A 22,229-nucleotide genomic window follows, 5' to 3' on the forward strand; every position below is an offset into this window, starting at 1 on the left:
TTCCAAGGCTTGTCCACAGGCCTCGAATTATGCACTGAAGAGTAAATGCAGTGTTGTCACTACTATTTAATAGTGACCATAATGGAGAAGCCTTACATAACCCCTGTGCATGAATTATGCAATATGATACCTCAAATCCTGAATTACATTCATAAATCAGTTTTCTAGCAATCCATTAACTGTTACATTTTTAGCAATAAACGCACATATTTTAAGCAAACAGTCAAATTTTAAAGTCCAAATATTTTACCTCAGCAAAAAAAAAAAAAGGAAAATTGATTGTTCACACTCATTCAGTAGTGCAAGATGAAAACCGTGACCATCTCAACAGACAGGAACTCGAACTCACATGAGGAAAGATTGTCAATTCATTACATCAGTCAGGCATGAGGGACACAGAAAAACAGATGTTGGTTTCTGCTCAAGATACATTCATCCACTCAGTTATTCTACGTGTGGGGTGAAAAAAAAAAAGTATATTAAAAAAAAAGCTTGCCTAACTCTGCAAAACCTGACTGAATAAGTTAATGAAAGCAGTCATTAAACCCAAACCTGTAGCCAACCGCCAACCACGAACAATCTACTGCTGCTTTTGTTTCTCTCCTTTGCTCAGTTGTTCATGGTCTCCCAGAGGAACTGCAGTGCAAACTGATCCTGGATCAGAGGGCTGAGCAGGGCATCACCAGTTTGGTCCAAGTTTGGGTCTAACCTGGGCTGACCTTTAAAATCAAAATTTACTAAGAATATAAAGCCAATAAGTATATTTTCCTATAATTTCCCCACATCTCTCTATAAGCAGGAACATTATGCAACAGTGTGGCACTGTTAAAAACTCAACACAGAACACGTGTTAACAATGTCAGAGGGCTTGGTTAAGGACATAAGAGCAGCGCTAAGCTGTACGGTTCTGTCTGCAGCGCACACGTAACTAAGCCACATGGGGGACGAACAGACGGTGAAAAGTTCTGCCTTTTCAGTTTCTGATTCTTTTGTTCCTTTTTGTGTTTTTTTTTTTCTTAAAGTCACTTGGAGAGACAAAAATAAATAAATAACGAGGGAACTACAGGGTGGCGCTCTGCTTGGTGTGGTTTTAGTTACCATCGTCTTTGGCTTCGTCTCCAGTTCGTTTGGCACTTTGGTCGACGTCGTGCGAGGCGCTGTCGCCGTTCTCCATCTCGTCACCCTTACCATTCTCCAGCTTGCAGCCCTCGCTGTTCTCCGGCTTGTCGCCCACGCCGTTCTCCGCCTTGTCTCCGGCTTGCTGCGGCTCTGGCTTGGTGTTGTGCGGCGCCTTCCTTTCCCCATTGAGGAGGGCCTCCTCCGGTCCCTCTCCGGCCTGCACCTCCGCCAGCGCCCGCGCCACGCTCAGGTCCCGCTCCGCCGCCTCCTCCTCCTCCTCCTCCGCCTCCTCCGCCGCCTCCTCCGTCTCCTCCAGCTTGCGTAGGATGATGGGCAGCTTGGAGTCAGAGTCGGAGTTCTCCAGCAGGGAGATGTTGCTCTCCTCGTACCTGGGCAGCGGCGCGCCCTCCTCTAGCTGCTTCTGGAAGTGCTGGCGCTTGGCCCGGCCGCTGGACACCGCCCGCTCCAGGATCTCCTTCTCGGCCAGGCGCAGCTTGACGGCCACGCGGGAGTGGAAGGAGAGGTCGGGCTTCTCCAGCAGCAGGCGGTCCTCCTGGGACACGAGCAAGGGACAGTGACCAAATATCCCTACCACATTACATTACTGTCATTTAGCAGACACTCTTACCAAGAGTGACTTACATAGGTTACTGTTTTATCCATTTATATACCTGGATATTTACTGAGGTGACTCTGGGTTAAGTATCTCACCCAAGCATACAATGGCAGTGCCCCATCAGGGAACAGAACGAGTGACCTTTCAGTTATCAGCCCTATTCCTTACCACTATGCTACCCAACAACTATGTAACGGTGAACTACTCCATCATACATAAGCTTGAGCTCAAAACAATACACTTGGAGTTAACCATTAACAAAGGATACTGTATGCATGTCTGAAACTGTACGCCTCAGTTGTTAAAACTCTTTGAGCACTGGAATCCATAGATCAGAATGTGGAACCAACGCTAATTCGGGAAGCTGTTCAAGATGGCGGAATCACTTATGAGCAGTTTCCTTTCAGTCGCAGAGGACCCTGCACGGTAACCGCTATGTTGACCAGATCCTTACCTCCGAGGTGGTTTTGTAGGTTTTGAGAAGCAGCGCAGCTCTGGTCTCCAGGAAGGTCCACAGCTTGATCTCGTTCTCCCAGCTGACCGGAAACTCCGTGTTGCCCAGAGTGAAGATCTTATTGATGGCGTGGTCACCCACCAGGTAGTCCTTCAGCTCCTCTGTGATCGCACGCATTCAGCCCGTGAGGAATATCCACTCAACTTAGCAACCCTGCTCTAGTCTCTAGTAATTCTGTAGGCCAACTGCTCGTACAGCGTATGGGGAATGGCATGATTACAGGCCGGTAATGAGACAGAATAGGGCTGAGAAAGGCCTGCTCTATGTGCGCATTAAGCATCCAGTCTGAGCTGTAAAAGGGCCTGCTACAGAGCTGCAGTCATTTAAAAATTAACATACGAAATCTGAATAATATATTGCAGCCTTAGAGTTCTTTGCCAGAGGACACGGTCGTGCTTCACAGAATTTATGACACAAACATGTTCTGTATACACGTTTATAAATATTTCAGGCATTCGGAATCATTTCTTTGCCACATCTGTTGGACTGCCTTGATCAATTAAACACCTAAGGGGGTCCCTCTGTAGCTCTGAGCAGGACCGAAGTCATTACGGCGTCTGTTTTATGGCTGATGACCCTTTGGGAAGCCACCGGGACACACACGCGCGTGCCAGCCTCCGTCCCTCAGAGGGAAGGGGACGGGGAGATGACGAGGCGAGGCCTTACCTTCAGTCATGCAGAACACCCGCAGGAACGCCAGGAGCTGGGCTGAAATGGGGGGCTCGCTGCAGTGCAAGGCGAAGATACTGGACCTGCGGGGGGGACCGTTTCAACACCATCAGCCATCTGTGTCGGAGGACTCCATCGTAACTCCAGCTCGCGCCCATTAAGCAATCATAGCTTATTAGCGTCCTTCATAGGGTCGCGTGGATTGACCCGCTCCGTCGGAGCTGGATGGGTATTAGCGTGAGCGGTCTTACACATAGGACCTGCCCTTCTGCTTCTAATTCAGTCAGATCACTCCACATTTCCGACAGTACAATAGCGGAGAAGAAAGCATGTTGCTCAGAGGTGCACAAGTGTCACCAATTCTAACCCGAAGCTGACCAATTCACGGGACTGGCATCTGAAATGCAAGCACCTCATTAGAACTGTAGCGGTCTCAAACAATTCGATTTCCGGGCAGGGAATACGAGGGACAGCTGGAGGCCAGTCCTGGACGAGTCCATCCTTATGCCCCCCCTCGAAATCAAATCCCGATTTGAGGAGCACAGCAGTGCAGTCATGCGGCCGCCTCCGGGTCTACCAGCCTGATTAGTGATTTAACAGCAATGATAACCAGTCAGGTGCCAGTGCCGCCACCGCCCCCCCTCCCACCCCCACCCCTAACCTCGCCCTCTCGCATGACACCTGATTGATCTGAAGTGATGAGGCCGCTGAACCCAATGCATTTTTAAAACTCACTCAATCATTTATAATTTACCGCTTAATGACTGGGAAAGAGTCCGCTGCCGTTTTTTTTGTTGATAACTTTTGTTTGAGAAGAAAAGAAATATCGCTCTAACACTGTCTAAAAAATAATTTTGGGAGGGCAATATTTTCCCGCATCTCGGTGTATTGATCACAGTGACAATACGCAAGACACGAGTGACATTATTGCTCTGAAAACACATTACAGAACTCTTGCAGCTTTGCAATGAAATTATCCCTGGCCACTGCTTCACCAAGCATGAATCGCAGGGAACAGATTTAACCCGTACTGCGTATCACACAGAAAAAGGACATTTCCAGCAACACAACAAAGGCTTACAGGGTTACACACTGTACAGTATACCATAAAAAACAAACATGCTATCATTGATCTTTCTGTAAACACAAATGTGCTAAGTACAGTGACACCCTTTTATTAGCAAATAAGTGAAGGAGCAGGCTAAATGAATTTACTTTCCTCGAAAGGTTTAGAAAGTTTTCCAGCCGTGAGGAAGGACAACTTACATATTAGAAGCTAATAGAAGGCAAACCTGGTATTTCCAGTGTAAATGCATTTTATTCTCAAAGCAGTAAAATAATGGGACAATATTATGTTTATGTATCATCATTTCATTACTGTCATTTAGCAGATGCTCTTATCCAGAGCAACTTCCATAGATTTCCGTTTTATCTATTTATACAGCTGAATATTGCCCCAGTGGGGAATCGAACCAGCAACCTTTTGGGTACCAGCCCTGCTCCTTACCACTATGCTACACTGCTGCCCTGATCATTTATCAAAAGAGCAAACTTAAGAGAGTTTAATATATGCTCAAATACATATAATATCAAGTATTACAACCACAAACAATAAAATACAAGACATTTTACACTGAAAAAAAGGAGGTTTTTTCAAGCTCATGTTTGAACATGCTTTACTATAAAAGAACAGCAGGATGACGTGTTACCGTGAGGGTCACACTTACGAGGGGATGCCAGCCCGTGCCAGGACTTCGGCCTTCATGGCGTACAGCCTCTCGCTCTTGCTCACTCCCAGCTTGATCTTAACCCGGTCGTGGGCATTGTCCTCGTAGAAGAAACCGTTGTGGATCACGAACTCCGCGTTGGATCGTGTCCCATAGAAAATGTAGATCTGACAAACAAACGACCATCAAAAATGATAAAAATGCACACCAAACATATCTAGCCAGCTAGTGCATAAATGGATAAATGAACTCAGTTTAGCTGGCAGATTCTGTAACAATGTTCAGACACATGCTTGTGTAATCTGTAAAGGAGCGTAATTTAATACATGAGACCAAAAAGCAGAATAATTATTTTATTCTTTTTTCCCCCCACTTTTTCACCGACTTTGGAACTGCCTATCATGCATTAAGCTCATCTCACCAGATCTTTGCTACCACAACATTACAGCACCTGTGCAGATGCGCTCAAGCACGAGGAACGCAATCCACCAATACATTCACATGCAGACATGTTGGTGTTTATGGCATTCATGATAGTCACTGGGGGTCATGTGTGTGTTGGCCTGGGTCCCTGCCCTGCTTTACCAAAACTACCTGTACCCAGTACAGTTGGAACAAGCCAAGTTATACCTGACCTACACAAATGTGGCTTTTGGCTACAATCAGGTTTGCTGAGGTCAGTGGAACCACACATTGGAAGTGGCCTATCTAAGACACAGACAGACAGACTCATCTAGTGGGAAACATACCCTACCCAGTTAAGGTTACCCTGGAGCCCTGTCATCACAGCATCAACATAATGCAGCTCTGCTGTAGCATCCATGCAATCGCCACATCATCCAACAGCCAGTCAGACACGCACACTTTCCATTACACCCAGCAGACGTATGCAGATGGTGTGGCGGGGAGGGAGAGGAGCCCCGCGCTGGGACCGGGCAGAAATGACTCACCCGAGCCCCGCGCTCGGCGGAGCGCTGAAAGCTCTGGTCAAATGTGTGAAATCAGAGGCAGGAATCAGGGATCAAACAGCCCCGGCGAGGACTCGGGAGCTCAGCCCCACGCAGCCATCCTTTCTCCCAGCTGTCTCCCCGAATCTTATCAAATAATTCACATTCCGGCGAGGGAGCCGCTACCTGACCGCCCCTCGCGTACCCCCCCCCCTTCCCTTCCTCTCCCCTGGCCAGATCTGAATAGCTCTCCAGTGATATTACTCACAGATTCCTGTAATGTCTTGGGCTGATAAACGCACCAGGCCCCGTGTTGGAGGAGCAGCCCATGAAAGGGTACAGGCAGGGGAGTGGAATAAAATACAGGCGTATCTGAGGACAGCGCGGGACACCGGGGGGGAGAGGTGGGGAAACGTGGCCCCTGTGATCCGAGAGAGAGCCCATCTGAGCCGGTTTATATGCCAGCCATTAAAGGACGCACACATGTCTGCCACTCACCTGTTCGTTCTCTTTATAGTCCTGCAGGGCGACGCATTCGCACCTGTCGTCTTCCAGGTTGTAACCGGTCGTAATCTGGGAGAGGGAAAGAGGAAGGAACGAGAGACAGGCACGGAAAACGACTATCAATAAACACTGATTTCAGAGCGCAAGAGTACAGTGAAAACTTTTTAGTTTAGTATCTGACAATATACTGCTCATAACTTTGGAAAAAAAGTGGCATTCATCGGGAATCGCCAGACTTTCTGCTCAAAGTCTGTGTGTAGAGCTAGACACTGCAGATCAATGCTGTGAGGCATTCACACCAAATGAAATTAAACGGCCACACAGAATGTATAAAAGAAATTAATTTTTCTTATAAACTAAATACCTTTAGGCTCCATAATTTTTTTTTGTTGATGACATGACCCCCAGGGAAGCGATACACAATAACACAAACAAACTGAGAGTGACTGGAAAAAATATTGTTTCAGCATCTCGTGTAATTAAGGGACCATATCCATATATATATATGAATCTCAAAATTGAGTTAGCAAAAACTTACAAATGAGCTGAAATTAAGAAAATTAAATAAACTCATAGATTTGCTTATAATTTCTCCGTGGAGAGGGCTATGTGTGTGTATTACAGCAATAAACAAGGAAAAAATATCTGAAGAAGTTGCAACTCATTTCATTAAGCTGAAACCAGGGAAATACACAGGGTGCCATTTCATTAAACTTCTTAATGACTAGCCCTTTGATTTTATTCACCGTTTTAAAATAAAATTTCACTTCATGATACCAAAGCTCTGAGCGTGCATATGTAAGAAGCCTACTGGAGGTGATATATTGCTCTGTTGCAATCAAACACACAACAGTATGAAATATAAATGCTATTCAAACAAAGACCACGTGTGTAATCACATGAAAAAATGCAGAAAGATCAGAGAAAATACACTCTTGTTATTTTTTTCTCTTTACTTTACACCGAAAATGGTGAATTTAGGGCCAACCAGATCAGATGTTTTCAAAAAAGACTTCATATACGCCTTTTGTTTAAAAATAGGTGAAGCTCATTAATTAACTTGTCGTTATTACAATATTCGCATTTAAAGAGAATCTGTTAGTTGAACACTTTAAACATATCTCCTAAAACACCCCATCTTCTAAAAATTGGCCCCTACAGCTAAGCCCACTGTGCATTGAATGATAAATGGCACCCGAAGCAATAGGTGAAACCCGGAGAACAAACTGCGCTCTCAAACGAGGGGGGGACAGAGAGCAGATCCTGTCCAGGAAGGTGGCCTCACCAGTCCGTTGGTGTGATTACACATGTCCCAGAGCGGGATGAGGGCCAGGGTGACCCGGCTCCCGTCCTCGGTGGGGATCTGGTTCTGCCGAGTCATTACGGACGACACGGCCCATCTGTAACAAACAGGACAGCCCGGGTCAGCACAATACGGCGGCCTCCGCTCGGTCTGCTCGCGCTTACCGCCGGGGCCCCCGTATAAACATATTCAGAACCGCGGCGGATGAGAATGCACAGGACGTCTCCGCAGCCACAAAAGCTGATTTTATTCTCATTTTGCAGAAGCTTACATCAGATTTAACAACCTGGAGATAAAAGGAGATCCACAATGAATAATTCCCTCAAAGATAATGCCATGCTAATGAAAGAACAAAGAGTACAAAAGCCCATTTTGGGTGGCGGTTCTAAATCACGGTTACGATCTGCGCTCTTAATTTAAAGAGGCAATTTTAACCAAGCTGCGTTTTTTTTTTTCTCCCCCTATCCCCCTCCTCCCGCCCTCCTCCCCTCCACCAACCTGTAGTCATCGAAGGTAAAGGCATCCTTCAAGGGCAGTTTGCTGGCGTTCGGATGGGTCTGGGGATTGAAGGTGAAGAGGAGAGAAACACAAAGAAGAAAGGGAAGGTGGAAAAAGAAGAGGGAGAGAGGGGAGAGAAAGAAAAAAAAAAAACAAAAATCAGTCAGTGGAATTTCATTATCTGGCTGCCTAACAGATCCTAACAAGAGCGTAGTGAAGCAGGGAGCGTCCAGTGGCGCTACAGTGGGATCATCATGGCATTAGCCTCCCATACATCACTGTCAACTTAATTTGTTGTGCCCAGCAGCCGTCATAAATCTGCTTCATCAATTTGGGAGACAGAGAGCCACTGGTGCCACAGAAATCTACATTTAAAGCCACAGACTCTCTCCCTCCAAGGGCTCATTTGCACCGCGTGTCAGGGAAAAACTCCCGTTCCCGTGAAAAAAAAAATATATATATGCCAGGATCTAATTCTGCTTTCTGAAGCACCTTCCTGAACATGCAAAATGAGTCGTAAAAATAGACTGCACTATAAATCCAGCCGAGAGTGATGTAGGCGCTTTTGTGAATGCGTTTTATTGATGTTTATGTGGTTCTCACTGTCCACCAAACTAAAGCCCTATCCCTCACAATGAGTTTACATTTTTTGGTTCCCTGGCACCTTCTGATGAGAGCGCAAGACAAAGAATGCAACATTATAACCACTGTGCATAGAACCACTTCAATTTTAGCCTTATAAATCTGTCCTGAAGGATATTTTGAAACAACTGACTCTTATACCCAAGTACTCCTCTGCATTTGACGGTCTCTCAAATGCAAGAAACGATTCGCTCCCACATCCATCTCTTTAACTGCGCAATGCAAGCTTAGCACACAAGCTCTGCTCAAACTGTGGCCATAAAAGGAGCGCCAGATAAAGCCCACCTGAAATTCGGCTCGACCCTTTCAGTCTCTTCCCCCCAAATCAATCTCCCAGATGCGAACTGATCTCGCCTTTTTTTCCCCCCTCTTTCCCCCCTCTCTATAGTCGGAGCTGCGGGTGCGTGAGGCCGCCGCGCCGCTAAAGGTAAGTGAGTGGTCACATCATATTTCTGCCCCCCCCACGGAAGAAGAGCTGGGCGCGGCAGTGGGTAATAGAGACAGTCCGGCACTGACACTGATTCATACATACAGTGGAGTGAGGGAAATCGTGCATCGCGGGGGTCTCTCCGGCGACGCGGTGGCACAACCTCCCCCTGCCACGCGCCTGATACCCACTCCACCCAACCCAGAAAATCAGCATTTGTTCTCGGCCGCGCCGTATCTCCTGCTCCCAGCCTGAAGGGCGGTCCGGCGCAGACGAAGGTCAGCTACAGATGTCCCTAAATATTGAGGGAAATAATAATAATTCACCCGGGAGATTGGCCTCCTTCGGCATACGAGAGAGGGGCTGCCGGACAGCGAACTGGCTTTAAGGCTCCGCTTACACACGCTGACTGACAACTATTAAAAGATAAGAGAGCAGGAAACTAGCGAGCTGGAATCCAGAGCCCGGCATTGCGAGGTCTGAACGTGACATAGCGCGGCTTCTAGGCCGAGAGGCAGAAACGGACTGTTACATTCATATCATGGTCTCACGGCGATAATGGGGACAGAGTGTTGCACAAGAGTACAAGGATATGTATCGCTTTCGTGTTTTGAGACTTTTTAAAAAAATATTTTAATTTTCTAGAATACTCTGTATGGATGTGGAAGGGCATGATCAGTATTCCAATATGAATGGCCAAAATGATACAAATCAGCTTGTTTTCTCAAACATTACTTTGGATACATACATATCCCTTCCTGGTGAGACTGCTGAGGAAATGCAGACATGGCCCTGGCATCTTTTGAGGAGAGGGTGGTGTGATGCCCTGTTTCAGTTTATCGAGAAGGAGAGGATTCGTGGTCTTGGTTTAGTTTCAGGAGGAGGAGGAATGTGTGGCCCTTGCAGTTTTAGGAGCAACGTAATGGTGGCCCCGGTACGGTTTGAGGAGAAGACTGTGGCCCCCCAGTGTGGTTTAAGGAGAGGTGTATGGTGGCCATGGTATGGTTTAAGAAGTGGGCCGTCAATGCCATGGTATGGTTTAGGAAGAAGTTTGCGGTGACCCTGGTATGGTTTAAGGACAATGTTGTAGTGGGGGCTTGCTGGGTTTCAGGAGTTGTGCTCTCAGCACAGAGGGGGACAGGGACCCCATTGTTTCAGCAAAGGCAGACGGTGGCCCAGTCTCTCTCCCGGCCGAGCCGGTGCAGGTTGAGCTCTTGACGCATTAGCATACAAGTGGAAGGTAATTCATCTTGCGGTGCAGTGGAATGTGCGCTGAAACAGCGAATAGGACGGGAGGAGGGACGGGGTATGGGGGGGGGGGGTATGCTGGGGGGGAAACTGCTCCTGTTAATCAATTAGAAAACAAAAGCTCACACGCAGAGCATGGTCTCTGGCTAAATTAGGCCTCTGAAAAGGTAGCTAACTGACTGGAGACCTGCAGGAGGCCATTCCCCGCTCTGTGAATGATCAGATGCGCCGTTCAGCAGCTCACATAAGCCCAGCCTTCAACGACATTACTCTGTCACGCAGCCACTTTCACGTTTCAGGTGAAATCGAATTTGCTTTTCTGTTTTAATTGCATTTTGGAGTATAATTTTCACATCATTAACAAACAAACAAACAACGGGAAAAAAAAAAAAAACGAAAACGACGAGCAGCCCCGTGTCGCATTTGAAGTGCCAACTATCCTTTCAAAAACACCCCTTTACTGCACACAAATACGATGACAGATTTTTTTTTACAAAGGGACTTCACATCCCACCGTGGAGAGGTAAATAATTACCCATCACTGGAGGCAGATACAATGCGCCGAGGTTATTTTGCATTTGCCGCTCTCCGGGGTCAGCGAGAGGACCATCCGGGGAGAATCCCCCCACCCCCCCCCCCCGGCGTCCCGCCGAATCTCGCTGTCACAATCAGCAATCAGAGCGCTCGCTGCTGTCACCCGTCCCGCCGGACACGAACGGTGACTTCATCAACAAACGGCCCGTCTCGCCACTGACAGCGGCCCATTCCAACGGCGGTGCCCGCATGAACGTACACGTTTAAAAAAGGGGGGAAAAACAGCAGGGGGGTGGGAGGGTGGGCGGCTGGGGGGGTTTGAGCCGGGTGCCCCCCTCTCTCCCCGCGCCACTCGCCTGCCCGCACGCCCCGCGTTTCCAGGGGCCGGGCTCCTCCAGACGCACCGCGAAAGGGGCTTTGTCAGTCTCCCCGCTCTGCGTTGGACGGTAGGTGCAATCAGGTCAATTCAATTCAAAGCCAATGCGACAAGCTAATTTTCCAGCCCGGTCATCTGCGGCTGGCTCAGAAAGCCTGACATTGACAGCAGTCATTTACAGTGACACCGGCTCCGAACCTGGGGAAAGGGAGCGGAGCGGAGCGGAGACGGCCAACGCTCAGAGTGGCCCGCTCTCTTAAAAAACACACAGCTGACTGCTCTGGCTGTACAGTTCCGGCTAGTTCTTTTGCACTGGATCACCATTATCGATCTGCTTGGAGGACACCCTTCTCTTGACTCACCCAACTCACACACACACACACTGAAGCCCACACGCTCTCCACCTTTTCACAGGTAGAGGTTGCCGCTCAAGGCCATCAGAGGTTCCACCCTTGATTGTTCCCCAAAAGCCCCTAGCCACAAAGCCAGTTCTAGCCCATGTTGCTGCGCCGCTGTGAATTTGCACATGCTGAAGGAAAAAATTTGCTTAAACCCAATCTGATTCAGGGCGAAATTACCTGACATCCCAGCACCCAATCTATGAAACTTTTCTGGCCCACTTCTGCCACCTACTGGATATTTCCAGACACTAACAGCTTTACAGTTCAGACAACTGCACTCAAAGCAGCAAAACTGTAATTAATTTCAGGGGAAGAGATTACAAGTATTTCAGCACAATTTAATTATTTATATTGAAATACTGGTAAATATGGCGAGAACAAGTAAATCAAAGCTTAAACAACGATGGTACGGATTCTCGCAGCTTCGTCTGTGGGGAAGTTAATTGTATAAGGCCATAATGAAATCTATTATGGGGGACAGGGGTAAACAAAGGAGCAAAAGCAATTGATATCCTGACATCTGAAGACAGGAAGGGTCCCCTAATCTAGTCTTCAAGACTAGCACAAGGAAATTAAAATACAAAAATACAGACCATTTAAAATGACAGCTCCTTCAAATTAAAAAATATCCTTTGATTAAAAAGAGGGAGAAGGGAGAGGAGGGGAAAAAATCAATAAAGAACAGTCTAATTTCTTAAACACCTTCAGCTGAAAATGAACAAACATTTAATGAAAAATATGTCAATATATCTGAAAAAAATGACAAATACATTAACTATTAAATATCTCAGAACAATTTTGCCATTCTGATAAATATTTGATGCCTTATCTTGACAGTAATTTCAAATGTTCATATTTCTAATTGACAGTTATTTAATGAAAGAAGCAAACAGTGCCGACAAAGATTGTGCAAATTATTTGAAGAAACATCTTTTTATTCCTTTGCTGAAACCCAAGTGGAGCGTAAAAAATGGATTATTAAAGGGTTCACTGGGGCATTGGAAAGGAAGGCAAAAATAAATAAAATAATACTTGATTTAGTCTACCCACATCCACAAATTAATAAATCCCATACATTATAGTAAAGTAAAACAATATGCTGCATGTTCAATTTCTGTGTGCATTTTACAAATATGGCCAAAACCAAAGCACACTTCACCGAAATAAAAAATAAACAGGGGCTCTGTAGAGAAAACTAGACAGAAGTGCTATGCAACTGTCCCAAGTCACATAGAAAGGGTGGATACAGCATCCATCTGCTGAACACACTCAAATACGCGGAGGATTTCTAATAATTAGTAAATGTAATGTATTTGTCAGTTTAACTTCCATGCTGAAACATTTGCGAGATTACAGCCAGACTGTGCTTGAAACAGGGAATACCAATCACATTACAAGAAAAGCCAAGCCAAAAACACCCTGAAGTTTAATATCAAAATGAGGAAGGAGACATGGGGAGAAATCTGGAATCAAGCGCTGCTGGGGGAGTTGGCTGTTCCCAGGCAACACCACAGGAACGTCATCTGATATTCTCGCATAGCATTACTCCCACGACCAATCATCTTGTACACATCTTCTGACAAGCAGACACCAACTCACAGTTCTACAGCACTAGGAGATAAACCCTCAGCAACAGGCTCACGCATATATCAGGAAAAACATAAATACTTAAAGAAGCGGTTGAGAAGATTTTATATTCACAGTGGCGCTTTAATTTAAGGGAGAATTTAAGAGTTTTTTTTTGCACACAAGATCACTGTGAGAGTTTATTGTAGAGTAGACATGGGTTTAGCATCACCTGCATTTACCCGAGTAAATGCATGCTTTATGTACTGAAAAATATATTATTTCCATTTGCCATGGTTACCTGAGTATAAAGCTATGACAACATTATCCTACACTGAACAACTAAGATCTTCAAACTTTTTAAAATAAAGGTTTGATCACAGCAGTTTACAGAGTCACCTGAGTCTAGGGTAAACGCAACACCACAAAGAGCATAATAGCTGCATTTCACATCTTCCTCTAGTGGGGAAAACCTGCTACTGCAGAGAACAGCTCTCAGCAGTGTCGCTGGCAGCTTATCACGACCAGTGAAATTGAGTGCAAGAGGGCATCATAAACCTGCTCTTACCCATCTTAAATGTGCTCCTAACAGCTGGAAACCTTTTAAAACCTTATTTCTTTCACCAGACAAGAATTTAAGATGGCTGTAGTCACACAGCACTGGAACTGGAGATATTTGTTATAGGGTGTGCTAAAAGACCTGCAAAACCAGTCTGGTTTTCCCCTCAGCTCTGTGATGGGTTGATTTCACAGTAAAAGCTCTGACTTCTGCCTCAACGGGTGGAGAGACATGTAAATGTTTGTTCACTTTGACTCGCAGCGGGTACATATATCCCGATTCTCAACTAAAAAGCGAAAAATAAAAGATTCAAACATTCAAATGAATTATTTCTAACATCTAAATAAATAAAACAATTTCATTAAATTATTGATTCCTTATTCCAAAGTATGATGAAACAAAAAAAAAATTGGCAATGTCCATTAAAAGTGGGAATACAATACGAGGTCAGGCCTGGCATTAGTAGCAGTGGTACTTTTGAGTAAAACAGAGGCTTTAACAACAGACAGGATAACAGCGCAAAACCACACTAGTGGATTGCATAACCCAGTTCAATTTCAAATATTTCTTCTAAGACGAACATACACGGAGCCATTTGTCATACTGATGCTGAGTAACACATATGGTGCAAGTGGTGTGTTACCTCTCCACTGTGTGAGTCTGCAAAGCTTCAAAGCACTCTTGTCCATATGAAAACACTCAGGGAGCCTTGAGCAGAGAACACCTCTATGACACACACCTGAAAGTCATACCACATATACAGGGTTCTGCTTGCATGGCCTCTTCTAATGTCTTCTTAATTTAAGCCAAATTAAACATTCAGGAACATTTTTTCCAAAGCATTTTACAGCCAATAAATACTAAGGTGTTCTTATTTAGTGTGTAATATCTTACTTATGTGTTAAGTGTAAACATGAAGACATATTGAGGTCTGCAAAGGTATCAGATGTCTCCAGTTAATTCAATATCTGAACCATTTACACCTAGGGTGACTGAACTTACGTATAAAACAAAGGGAATTTCTGGAGACTTCCATGACCTGCTCCACATACTGCAGTCAGACAAAAACTGTGTCAGTTACCACACTCGCACTCGTCACCAAAAATTTTCTCTGATTTTAAGAAAGAGAACATTCTGAACAAATTTTTGAAATGTTTTAAAGGAGTACAGTCCTGATACACTCCCACTGTGTTCAATGTTGAATCTGTTCTTTTCTCAGGTATTTCATCACCGATGCAGATTCAATTTTGTATTCGTGTACTCATGTAATAACATTTACCAAGTTCCAATAAAATTCATGATGCTAGTTTTTTTCTATGATATGAACCTGGGATAAAAATGCTTTGCATTGAAATTACTTAACGGCTATTGAGCTGAACATTAATCATGACTGTTTGAGTGCAGCAGTCAATCCAGTTATTAGGCAAAGCTATGGTCAAGCAGCGTTGGCCAAGCAGAACTGTAGTGAGTTTTTAGTGAGTAAATTAACTTGAGAGTTTTGGCTTGAATTTAAAATGCAAGTGTGGACTACTCCCCACAACATTTGAGATTTCAGGGACACAGGGATATATTGGGAGTATCAGCTATTCATGCTTCATGCTGAATGTAACCAATTCCCTAAACCATCAACAAACTGGGCAAGGGACCGGTTCATTCTGAAGTACACAACTGCTATTATTTGAAATTTTAAAAAATAGATTTACTGTATTCCACTGTAGGAAATTTACATCATATAAAGCAAGTGTGAAAATGCTAATCGCTACTGTACCTCTGCGTGCATGTGTGAGACAGCATGCACACGCATTCAAAGTCATGACCATGCTGCAAAGTGCAGAACCAGGAGAGGGGAAAGGAAAGGTCAGGCCAGCAGCTGCACATGCTTGGCTTAAACTGTCTGCGACACAGCAGGGCGAATGTGCAGACTCCACATTTAGGGAATTTGTTCTAACGCAATGAAAAAGAAGTGTATTACATCACAATTCCTTTGACTCATCATAAACAGCAGGTGACCGCTCACGGCCCGCACACGGCTGAGGCTTACCGCACACGAGACGCCGGCCTTCTGACAACACCTTCAGCGCTGCAGCAGGGGATCCTCCCGGACTCACCTGTATGACCTTGTAGAAGTAGGCGTACTGCCGTGCCGTGTTCTTGTACTGGCTGAAGATGTCCTGGATGGCCTGGGTGGACTGCAGCAGCTGCACCTCTTCCTCCTCGTAGTAGAGCGGCGTGTCGTACTCGCTGGGCAGGGTCTTGATGTAGGGCAGCCAGAAGGAGGCCGGGTTGGCCCGCTCGCACAGCAGGTGGAAGGCCAGGGTCACGTTCCCCATGGCCTGCAGAATCCTGTCCTGGCTGTACAGAGGGCCTGGTGGAGACAGAGCAGAGAAGTGAGACCCATCTTTCCTTGTCCATCTCTCTCTGTCTCTCTCCAACAATCCAATACAGCAACTTGACATGACAGCTTGTACTGCCAAGGTGTGTATGATTCACGTGCAAACAGATAACGTCCATCTCTTTGACTCTCTCTTGCTCTCTGACTCTCTCCTGGATCTGATTCACTGAGACTGAAAGGATAAGCCAGGGCTTTGTGTGGCCAAGTGAGGAGGGAGAGAAATATTTCCAATAGGCCTCAGTGAAAGTATAAGACATCAAATCTTTCTTGGCCGACCACACTTAAAACTGGTGGGGAAAAATAAATCTTGTGTTCATCACTGCCTGTGCTGGGTCATGCTGATTCCAGGTGCTTATTATTCATGCAGACTCACCGAGGACAGAATTCTTGGCTGATTCTACAGTCATCAGCATTTTCCTGGGGATCCACAGAAATAACTCATCTGCCTGTGAAAGGGACAACTCCTTTAGAACAGGCCTGGTCTGCAGAATTACACATTTTTACATTGAAAATACAAAGCTGATATTTACACATTTACCCCGTATTTTAATCCATACTTCCAGCTGTACAGAATGGCGTGTCATCTTAAATCCCAATTACAGCCGAATGAAAATGCTTCCCTTCAATCCTGTGGCACATGTATTGCCACTGAGCCCAGCTGATACATCGGTTGTGGTACACAGTTCTTACACAGTTCTGCCAGAATGGTTGATGCGATTCCCCACTGCACTAAGCAGTAACTGCATAGGGCATACAGACCTTGATGTCTCTTGAGGCCTTCAGACCGTAGCCCTCCTCAGCAAAACTCGAAATTTCGAATCCCTCACAGGACGCGCCGCTTTTTGCAGCCCAAGCCATGAGTTCTGGAAAGTAGTCCTCTCTCGTTCCGTCAAACACTACAGACAAGCCTGCCAAACAATTCAAACAAAACTCCTTTAGCATAATGTTTACAACAAATACATACACCATACAACACCATTCAAACCAGGCCTTAGGCTAGAAGCTACAGTCACTTCTCGATTATTCTATTGCTAAAATAATCTTTTTTTGTTTCTGTTGTTATTGTGAGGTTAGCTAATAGTATGGAATATTGCCAGAAATTATTTAAGGCATGTTCAGTGCCCCATTGTAACAGCAGCTTGCTAAATTATGCGTTTATAGTTGTTTGCTTTTTTGCAGTTAAAGCCAGCAGGCTTAAAGAGTGATGCATAAGAACAAGCATCCTCAAATATAAAACTGCAAGTAGTGAATTGTTTATGTATTTGCCATCTACAGTGGCACTGCGCATTTGAAGTAGTTCAGCTGCTGTCATCTGTAGCAAGTTAGGGATGAATATGCCCTTTTATAAATTCCCTCTAGAATGTTTTCTCACTTGAAGAATATGTTGTAAGAGCAACTAAATATGTGTTTAAATAATCAACTTCGCTGCAAAATAAATGTGATTTGCACTATCCATGATTCCAGGTTTGACACTCCATCCTGTTCATAATCGAGAGTTGACAGTATATACATTCAGTTCACACTGGATTTAGCGAACTCTGTGAAGAAACAAGGCAAGAAGATAAGGTGTGAGAAATGTAGGGCAGCAGTATCTACTGATGAATACTGCAGGGGGATGCATGCAGTCTACAGTGTACCTTTCTGTTTTTTGCGAATTTTCTCCACCAGGCCGCGTATCTGGATGTACTCCTCCCATTCCTTTCCCGGAGACGGGGCTGCGCTGCTGCACTCTGTGGGGCGGAATATCACCTTGTCAATCAAGAGTTCCACCAATCAGCCGGCATCCTCACAGTCCTCTATCCTGTGTTCATGATTATACAGCACTGGTAGACAACTCCAACTTGCTGAAGGAAATATGATGTTGTCCTAGAGGAGGACGCGTGGGAGATATCTGCGCCCAACAACAATAGCCGAAACTACAAGGAAAGCAAAAGTCTAGGCTGCTGGCCACTTCGAAATCAACTATAATAACTTACCAATTTAAGTGTTCAAAACTGTCTGAAACTACAGTGAAAGTATACAAGTTATAACTTACACTAGGGACTGTCAGAACACAGCAAGAACTGTAATCTTCCCTAACAAACAAACGCAAATGCTTACTTTGTAAGAGCTCAGAGATCAGGTTCATCATCTCTTTGGGGGAGACCACAGCTGTGGCCCCTGTTCCCGATTTCTGGGTCTTCACTCTGCTCTTCTTCCCCATATTTGGGCTGGACAGAGATTGGAACAGCTGGATTTACAAAACCAAACAATGCAAATGAAAGGGGAAAAAAAAGATTAGGCTTAGCTTTTGTCTTGATTACGATAAACTCTTACACAAGTTATACATTTCAATAGTCACTAGAGGGCACTCTAAACACTGCTCCATCCTGGCAATCTGAAAGGCCTCTGGCTGCATGATAAAATTCCTTAGCAGGGTTTTCTGCCACCGTGCATGTGTAATTCCAGCACAAACAGCAGCAACTCACTGACAGTCAATGTGCATCAGCCAAATGCTGCCTCCTATTCCTGTGGTCAGATCTGAGAACTTGTTTTAAAACTCAAAACACTCTGCTTCAAAGGCATGAAACTAATACCAATAAAACCTTAAAAACATGTTTGTAATGTTGTAAAAATGAACAAGTATCCTTCCCAACTATGATTTTCTGCTTTCTTTGTAGCTGAACACACAAAATTATACAGTTTACATGCAAAGAAACTTTGCATGCTGTTGTTAAAAAAAAAAAAGCTTGTCTTTCCTGGAACCACAATTCCAGCAGATAGCACTGAATCTAAATGGCTTTGGCTAATTCAGAATGGGTCTTCTAATCAGGATTAAATGCAGTGCAAAGCGTATCATGCAGATATCAACTGTTGGCAGAGGAATCCTGTCATGAAGGCTTGGTCTTGTTGTTTATCTGAACATCCTATACCATCATGAACGCTCTGAAAATGTGCTTCCATTATGTAAAATAAATGGCATTACCATGGAAACAGCTCACTGGGTTGCATTAAAGCAAAACTAAACAGAAAATATTTACAAAGTTGTCAATGAATTATTGTGAAACAATTGATTTGTAGAATTAATCAGTGATTTGTTTTATTTCATATAGGTAGTCACATTTGCGATCTTAGGAGCAGTTAGCTAAAACAATGAGCTTATTACTACTGCTTGATAAAATACTAATACAATTTATTTCAACTGTAGCTCTTAAATGTCATATAGGCAAGAACAGAAATAAAGCAGTCCATCCAGAAATGCTCTGTAAAACTAGTGTTCACAAGTACATAATCACAATGACTCGTAAAATACACGTAATTTATCAATGTTAACGTTCTCTAACGTACCAAACATTAACATTTCTGTAAGCAGTAAAATGTGGAGCTCAAAACTAACACTGTCCAAAAGCCAAAATACAAACAACAAAGTCCATGCCGGTGCTGGTGACTGCAGTGTAAAACACTGACCAATGGAACAGTCAGATTGGTGGACAGGGCATGGGTGTTCAATAAATGGCAGTTCGTGGGACCATGCTTAAATTTAGAGGAGCCACCAAGGAGGGAAATTTTCAAATTAGTTCTCAGCACACAGGTTAACAGGTTAATTGCTATGAATAGTTAGTTTACAGATATATGTTACAATACTCGTGACAATATAAAACTTAAATTGTGCCGGGCTGAATGCTTGATGGGCAGAGGTTATTACCCATCATAATAGAGAGGTTAGTGGCAACAGGATCTTACTGGATTTGTGTTATTAAAATGGACTGAAGAGGATCTAACTGCCACAGATGCAAAAGCCATAAATCATTTGAAAGCTAAAAACCTAAGCTTTTCACTTGTATCAAGGTGGGAAAATGAGAAAAGAATGGAGCAAAAAAAAATGTTTAAAACCACCACTGAAAATGGTTTACACAGGGGTCATTGTTCCATTTTGACTTAAAATGTGTCAGCCCCCACAGTTCCAGCACTAGCTGTGAAGCCTCCAAACCTGTCAGTTGATTGCTCTAACACATGTTCACAAGACAGCTGCATGGTGCCATCTATGAAATTGACCGCAGTGGTTAAGTGTTGCTCTTCCAACACATCCAAATCACACTGCATGACTATCCCTCTAACTACTTAGAGGAACTACAGCCAGCCAGAAAGACAGAAATATACTGATAGCCTCTTTCAACAACTCCTTGCAAATATTGAGTTTGTCAGACTGCCCGATAGTTATGAAGTAAATTTTGGACAGAGTTCAGCTTATTCTCAAACAGAGCAGAAGTTTTGTTGATGTTTGTTTCTTCCCCCAAAAGGACTTCCATGTTCTTCCACCCAACTGCACAAACATCCACCCCTTTCAATAGATTTAGCCAAAGAAGAGGGCCATAGTTCACCCTTACTGACACACTAGTTGAGATGCTGCCAAGAAGCGGCCAATGGACTTAACTGACGCAACCAAGCGTGCACCCATTAGACCGTGTGCAGCAAAAAGTGATCCCAAAACTTTCACTTGACGTTCAGGCCAAACGCAAAGCAGAAATGTACAGAAGTCTGCAACACACAATTACACTATGAGGATTGACAAGCCGTTATTTTAACGGCTAAAGGAAATTAATAGAAAGCGTAAGTGTTGATCTAAACCGCCCGCTGACCGTTAAAAATATGAGTTAAAGTTACCTATGCTCGCAGGCCAATTACCAAAGTAAGAGCCCTGTATGTACAAATTTATTTAAAAAACAACAAATGTCATAACTACTCTACCATTGAAAACACGAGTCAACTCGCAATACAAAGGCAATAGCCAGGTTATTGCCTTGCTCAGCTGTTAACTGACAACAATCCATTCACATTTGTGTGTGTCACCAGTCAAACACATTAAAGTGTGTAGTCATTTAGCTGGCAAGTACACTATCTAGCAATGGAAATCAGAACGTGCATCTATATTAAATTACGATCTGGCTAACTTTTAATTCTAACAAGCTACCTACTTCCTTAGGAGGATAGCGCCCAGCTAGTACAGCTAAGTTACACACTGTATCCAAACTTAGACGTACCTTGCATTAACTAACTAGTTACGTAGGTACTTAACAAAAGACTAATGTAGTTAGTGAGATTACAAGGCAATCTGCCTGTGATTAATAACGGTAGCCAGCTAGCAAACTACCACAATATCACGCCCATCTCGCGAACTGGTTAGCTAGATTCATTTATTAGCTAGCTGTGGTTGTCATTCTCATTCATTTTCAATTCGCCCATTTGGCGAAAGCGGAGTTTACTGTATTGCTTAGCTAACGCTACATCTAAGGAGTTCACAAACCAGCAAGGTGGCTAGCTAATAAACTTTGAGGGGGTGGAGGGTAAGCTAGCTAACGTGAGAATGCTAACGTCAACTCACTGGCCAGCTAGCCTGCTTGCTACAGCAGTTCGCTAGCAAGACAGCTAACTAGTTCGCAATTTTGCACACGACATTCGCATCGCCCTCTTAGTATAACGTTGCAATGGAAAAGACACAGGCAAACAGTAGACAAAACAACAGTAAAATGTTTGCAGAAGTGCTATGTGCAATCTTATTCTACAATATTCGCTAACTGGCTAGCTACCTTCCAATTGAATTGACTCTTGCAGCTCCTCCTGTCAGGCTGGAATTCAATCCTCTTCACCCACAAGATCGGAGAATGCAGCCTAACCTCCTCTCGACATTACTTAACCACGCCCGCAATGGAGGTCTTCGTGGCGATAATAGGCAGACTGGGCTTTCTATCATCAGATGTCCGTAAATGTGTTTGAATTTTTATTGGTAGACTAACAATATGGTCCGCCCCATGTGCTTTACTATTGGGTTGTAGCGCCCTTCAATCAACAAGTTACGTGTTGCTGCTGGGTCTTCGCGGTTATTGGTGTAAATTTCAACTCGCCCCAAATTTTTGTGTATTTCCTTGGTCAACCGCAGCCGTTAATCGGCGTTTCGCAAGTCACAAGTTTGACTGCACGACACAAATGTTAAAGCCAGCCCTTCGTGTCCTGTGATTGGTAGTGTAGTTTTGGCACATGAAATTTCCTTAAAAGGTTACGATTCTGACGTTATTATTGGTTTAGGCGCACGCCAATCGTGTAACTAAAAAAAGAACAAGTGCTGAACGCAGGGACGTTGACCGATTGACGCATGAGTCCAGAATAAAACATGGCGGCGCCCTGTGTTAAAAGCGGAGTTTTGTTGTTG

The 22,229-nt window shown here is 44.4% G+C and overlaps 1 protein-coding gene across 2 annotated transcripts; it reads right to left on the bottom strand.

Annotated features, from left to right (window-relative positions):
* Nucleotides 1-323: 323 nt before the first annotated feature.
* setd3 (SET domain containing 3, actin histidine methyltransferase) lies at nucleotides 324-21,673 on the bottom strand. Of its 2 annotated transcripts, none has more exons than XM_036542352.1 (13): nucleotides 21,610-21,673; nucleotides 18,143-18,272; nucleotides 17,680-17,772; nucleotides 16,802-16,950; nucleotides 16,416-16,488; nucleotides 15,759-16,015; nucleotides 7,898-7,956; nucleotides 7,382-7,496; nucleotides 6,091-6,165; nucleotides 4,646-4,812; nucleotides 2,916-3,001; nucleotides 2,190-2,350; nucleotides 324-1,672 (listed from the first exon to the last, which is right to left on the bottom strand). In XM_036542352.1, exons 2-13 carry the CDS (start codon nucleotides 18,243-18,245, stop codon nucleotides 1,091-1,093), a joined length of 1,920 nt encoding a protein of 639 aa, XP_036398245.1. In that variant the 5' UTR covers nucleotides 18,246-18,272; nucleotides 21,610-21,673; the 3' UTR covers nucleotides 324-1,090. The 2 variants fall into 2 exon arrangements, with proteins under 2 accessions (XP_036398245.1, XP_036398246.1); XM_036542353.1 differs by having other exon boundaries at nucleotides 18,143-18,252; nucleotides 21,610-21,648.
* Nucleotides 21,674-22,229: the final 556 nt, after the last annotated feature.

This window comes from Megalops cyprinoides, chromosome 12 (genome assembly GCF_013368585.1).
Source record: "Megalops cyprinoides isolate fMegCyp1 chromosome 12, fMegCyp1.pri, whole genome shotgun sequence".
NCBI lineage: Eukaryota > Metazoa > Chordata > Actinopteri > Elopiformes > Megalopidae > Megalops > Megalops cyprinoides.